We start from the raw sequence: 3,673 nt of genomic DNA on the forward strand, positions 1-3,673 counted from the left end.
GGCGCACCCTCCCCCGCCCGCGGGACTGTCGGCGAGGTGGGCAGGGCCCGGCGGGGGCGAGGCCGGAGCTGGGCACGTCGGTGCCTCCGCGAGGATGGGAGTCCCCGGAATCCGGAGCTGAGCTGTTCCTCCGGGAGCCCAACACCGTTCCGCGCGGCCACGATGATCCCTCCGAGCAGCGCCCGCGAGGACAGCGTGGAGGGGCTGCCCAAGGAGGCGGCGAGCGCGGAGCAGCCGCCTTCTCCTGCATCCACCAGCAGCCAGGAATCCAAGGTACCGCGCAAAATTGCTCCAAGAGAACACAAACTCACTCTTCCTCTTTCTCTCTCTCACTCTGCCCTACTGTCGTTGGCGATGGCGCCGGGGGCTAAAATTGATTCCTAGTCCGACCAGGGTTCAAGGACTGTCGCTTTCTAGAGATTTGAATGTCTAGCGGGACTCCTTGCTAAGGATGCTCAGCCACGTCTCTGTGGACCCAGCCTCTGCGCTCACAGAGACCCGAGGCTTTGCGTTAGGTTGCTTTTACCCTGGGAACACAAACAATTCTCATTTACCACTGGTTCCCGAGTTCTCTTTCTTGGGTGGTGTTCACTTGGTTGTCCCGTGCTTTGAACCTGCTTGTGCCCAAAACACTTGGCGGTATTAGGCGGTTTCTGAAGGCTGAGGGATGGAGATTGCTGAGGGAAGATCCACCGGAAAGCCTGCACTGGGTCAGCCAAGGGTGTCAGTATCCCAAGGGTCTTGGAGACCCTTCGCCTAAACAGGGATCATCCCCTAACTTCATATACCAGTCATTTCAGAAAAAGTAGGCACAGAAAGTTGATGTTTCTCTTGTGGAAGTTAACACTCCAGTAACTTACACTTGCTCTTATGAGGAGTTATACAGATATGTGTACACCAAACCATCTCCATAGCACTTCTGTAGTTGTTACACTCCCTTTGAAACTCTGGTGGGTGTCAGGCACATGTTTGGAAATCTTGGAAGAGGATCAAGTAAAATGTGGCAGCTAGTAAGTAGCATGAAGCCGAATGGCAACTCAACCAGGAGTGAAAATCATAAGATGGAGTTTATAGCTGTATAGATTGTTTTAAGTGCAGGGCTCCTGGCCCTTTAGACAGATGTCTTTGTGAGGCCTTCTCTATGTAGGAGCAAAGGAAAAGGGGGATGCTACTGTGGAGGTCAGTTCAGATGGGGCAAGGAGAAGTCCAGTCTCTGCCACCCTTCATGACCCATACCTGGAAGCCATTGACAAAATCAGTGGGATCCAAAATCTCAGCCTAAAAGTCTCTCTGGATTTGGTGTGATGCTGGGGACTGTACGTTTCCTGGCCACCAGAAGGTAATCATTGAAGATGTTAAACTAAAACAGAGAGCTTTGCATTTTTCTTACTATATATGTATGTATATATATGATAAATTCTGGCTGTCTGACCTGGGGCATGCATGCCAAATTTCTAAAACTCAGATCTCTTATCTGGAAATGGTGGCAAATGCCCCCACCTTCCAGAATCATTGTGAGAAATACTTGAGATGACATAATGTCCGTCCTGGTACAGTTTCTTCTTTTCTTTTCTGAAATAAGGAGATGGGCTTCATCTCACTACAGATGACATACTTGAAAGCAGTCTCACAACCCACTTACATGTACCACTTCTCTTCCAACCTGAAGTTTCTGTGTGTCTCATCATTGTCCATCATTGACCGTGAGTCACCTAAAGGATGTAGATTAGTTGCCATTTCAGAGATGACCTGAAGTTCTGTGAATGAGTATAGCTAAACTCAAGAGTGAACCTGTTACTAACTCTTTGGATTGGGCCTGTTGCTCTGCAATAAATGTGTTCTGGAAAGGGCTTAGCATTTGGGTAAATAGAGACATGTTTTGAGTAACTTGTATGTGTATGCTATTTTTCAGTGTCCTAAGGTAAATTATTTGGCAAAGCAATAACTGGCTTATGGTTTCAAATTTTGAATATGCCAGTTTCTCTCAAAGTGGTCTGCACACACACTGTGTTTATACATTCCTAAATTTGTTGTCATGGCTTGTTGTTAGTGTTGTTAAGTGCTATTGAGTCTGTTCCAACTCATAGCAACCCCATATACAACAGAACAAAACACTGCCTGATCCTGCACCATCCTCATAATGGTTTTATGCTTGAATCCATCATTGAAGTCACTATGTTAATACATCTCATTGAAGGTCTTCCCCTCTTTCACTGACCCTCTATTTTACCAAGTGTGATACCCTTTTCCAGGAACTGATCCCTTCTGACAACATGACCAAAGTATGTGAGGTGAAGTCTAGCCACTCTCGCCTCTAAGGAGCATTCTGCCTGCACTTCTTCCAAGACATATTTGTTCATTCTTGAACAAATGTTCAAAATAATATTTTCAATATTCTTCTCCAACACCACAACTCAAATGCATCAATTCTTCTAGTGTCTTTCTTATTCATTGTCCAGCTTTCAGATCCATATGAGGCTACTGAAAATACCATGGCTTGAGTCAGGCGCACCTTAGTCTTAAAAGGGACATTTTTGCTCTTTAATACTTAAAAGAGGTCTTTTGCAGAAGATTTAGCTGATACAGTATGTTGCTTGATGTCCTGACAGAGCACTTGTCTGTCAGTTTATTGTACTATGGTGGCCTGTGTGTTGCTGTGATGCCAGAAGCTGTTGTTGTTGTTGTTAGGTCCTGTCGAGTCGGCTCTGACTCATAGCAACCCTGTGTACAACAGAGCAAAACACTGCCCGGTCCTGCACAAGCCTCACAATCCTTGCCGTATTTGAGCCCATCATTGCAGCCACTGTGTCAATCCATTTTGTTGAGGGCCTTCCCCTTTTTCACTAACCTTCCACTTTACCAAGGATGATATCCTTCTCCAGGGAATGGTCCCTTCTTACAACATGACCAACGTAGATAAGACAAAGTCTGGCCATTCTCGCTTCCAAGGAGCATTCGGGCTGCACTTCTTCCAGGACAGATTTGTTAGTTCTTCCAGCAGTCCATGGTACTTTCAGTATTCTTTGCAACAACACATCTAAAAAGCATCAACTCTTCTTCAGTCTTCCTTATTCAAATACCAGCAGGGTCACCCATGGTGGACAGGTTTCAGTAAAGCTTCCAAACTAAGACAGATTAGGAAGAAGGACATGGAGGTCCACTTCTGAAAAACTGTAAACCTAATAAATACCAGTGAAACACTGTCTCATATAGTGCCATGGCTAAGGTATTCTTAAACGGGGAGGTGGGCCATGGGAGGGGGCCCATCAACCTCAGGAAACTGAATGCAAAATAGTGTTCCTGAATGTGCATTTTTCTTGGGAGAAAGGCATGCCATTCATGATTATTTTTAAAGGATTCCATGTACCTCAAAAAGGCTAACCATCTAGTGGGGAGGAATGTACTATGAAGGGACAGGATGGCATGCAACAGGAGCAGAGAACAGCCCAATTCATTCTATACCAAGATTGCCACACTTTAAAGCTGATTGGTATTTTCAAGGATAATTCCACACTGAAAAACGAGAGGCTAGTGAGAAAAATGTGGACAAGATTGTAGAAATCACTCCATCTTACTCTCTACTGATTTGGTCTGTTTGTCAAAATACTGCCTGGGAACAAACATGGTCAAGCCCTTCTGGGCATTAAACTTGCTCAAGGAAGACTTGAAAAAT

At 45.6% G+C, this 3,673-nt stretch overlaps 1 protein-coding gene across 1 annotated transcript in view; it reads left to right on the top strand.

The window, feature by feature from the left end:
- Window positions 1-162: 162 nt before the first annotated feature.
- STAC (SH3 and cysteine rich domain) overlaps window positions 163-3,673 on the top strand; it is a 270,571-nt gene continuing 267,060 nt past the window's right edge. The window contains exon 1 of the mRNA XM_007945680.1: window positions 163-273. Coding sequence (XP_007943871.1) covers window positions 163-273 — 111 coding nt within the window. The remainder of the gene's footprint in view (window positions 274-3,673) is intronic.

The sequence above is a fragment of the Orycteropus afer genome, unplaced genomic scaffold (assembly GCF_000298275.1).
Source record: "Orycteropus afer afer isolate SDZICR_OR568_19922 unplaced genomic scaffold, OryAfe1.0 scaffold00142, whole genome shotgun sequence".
In the NCBI taxonomy this organism is placed as follows: Eukaryota; Metazoa; Chordata; class Mammalia; order Tubulidentata; family Orycteropodidae; genus Orycteropus; species Orycteropus afer.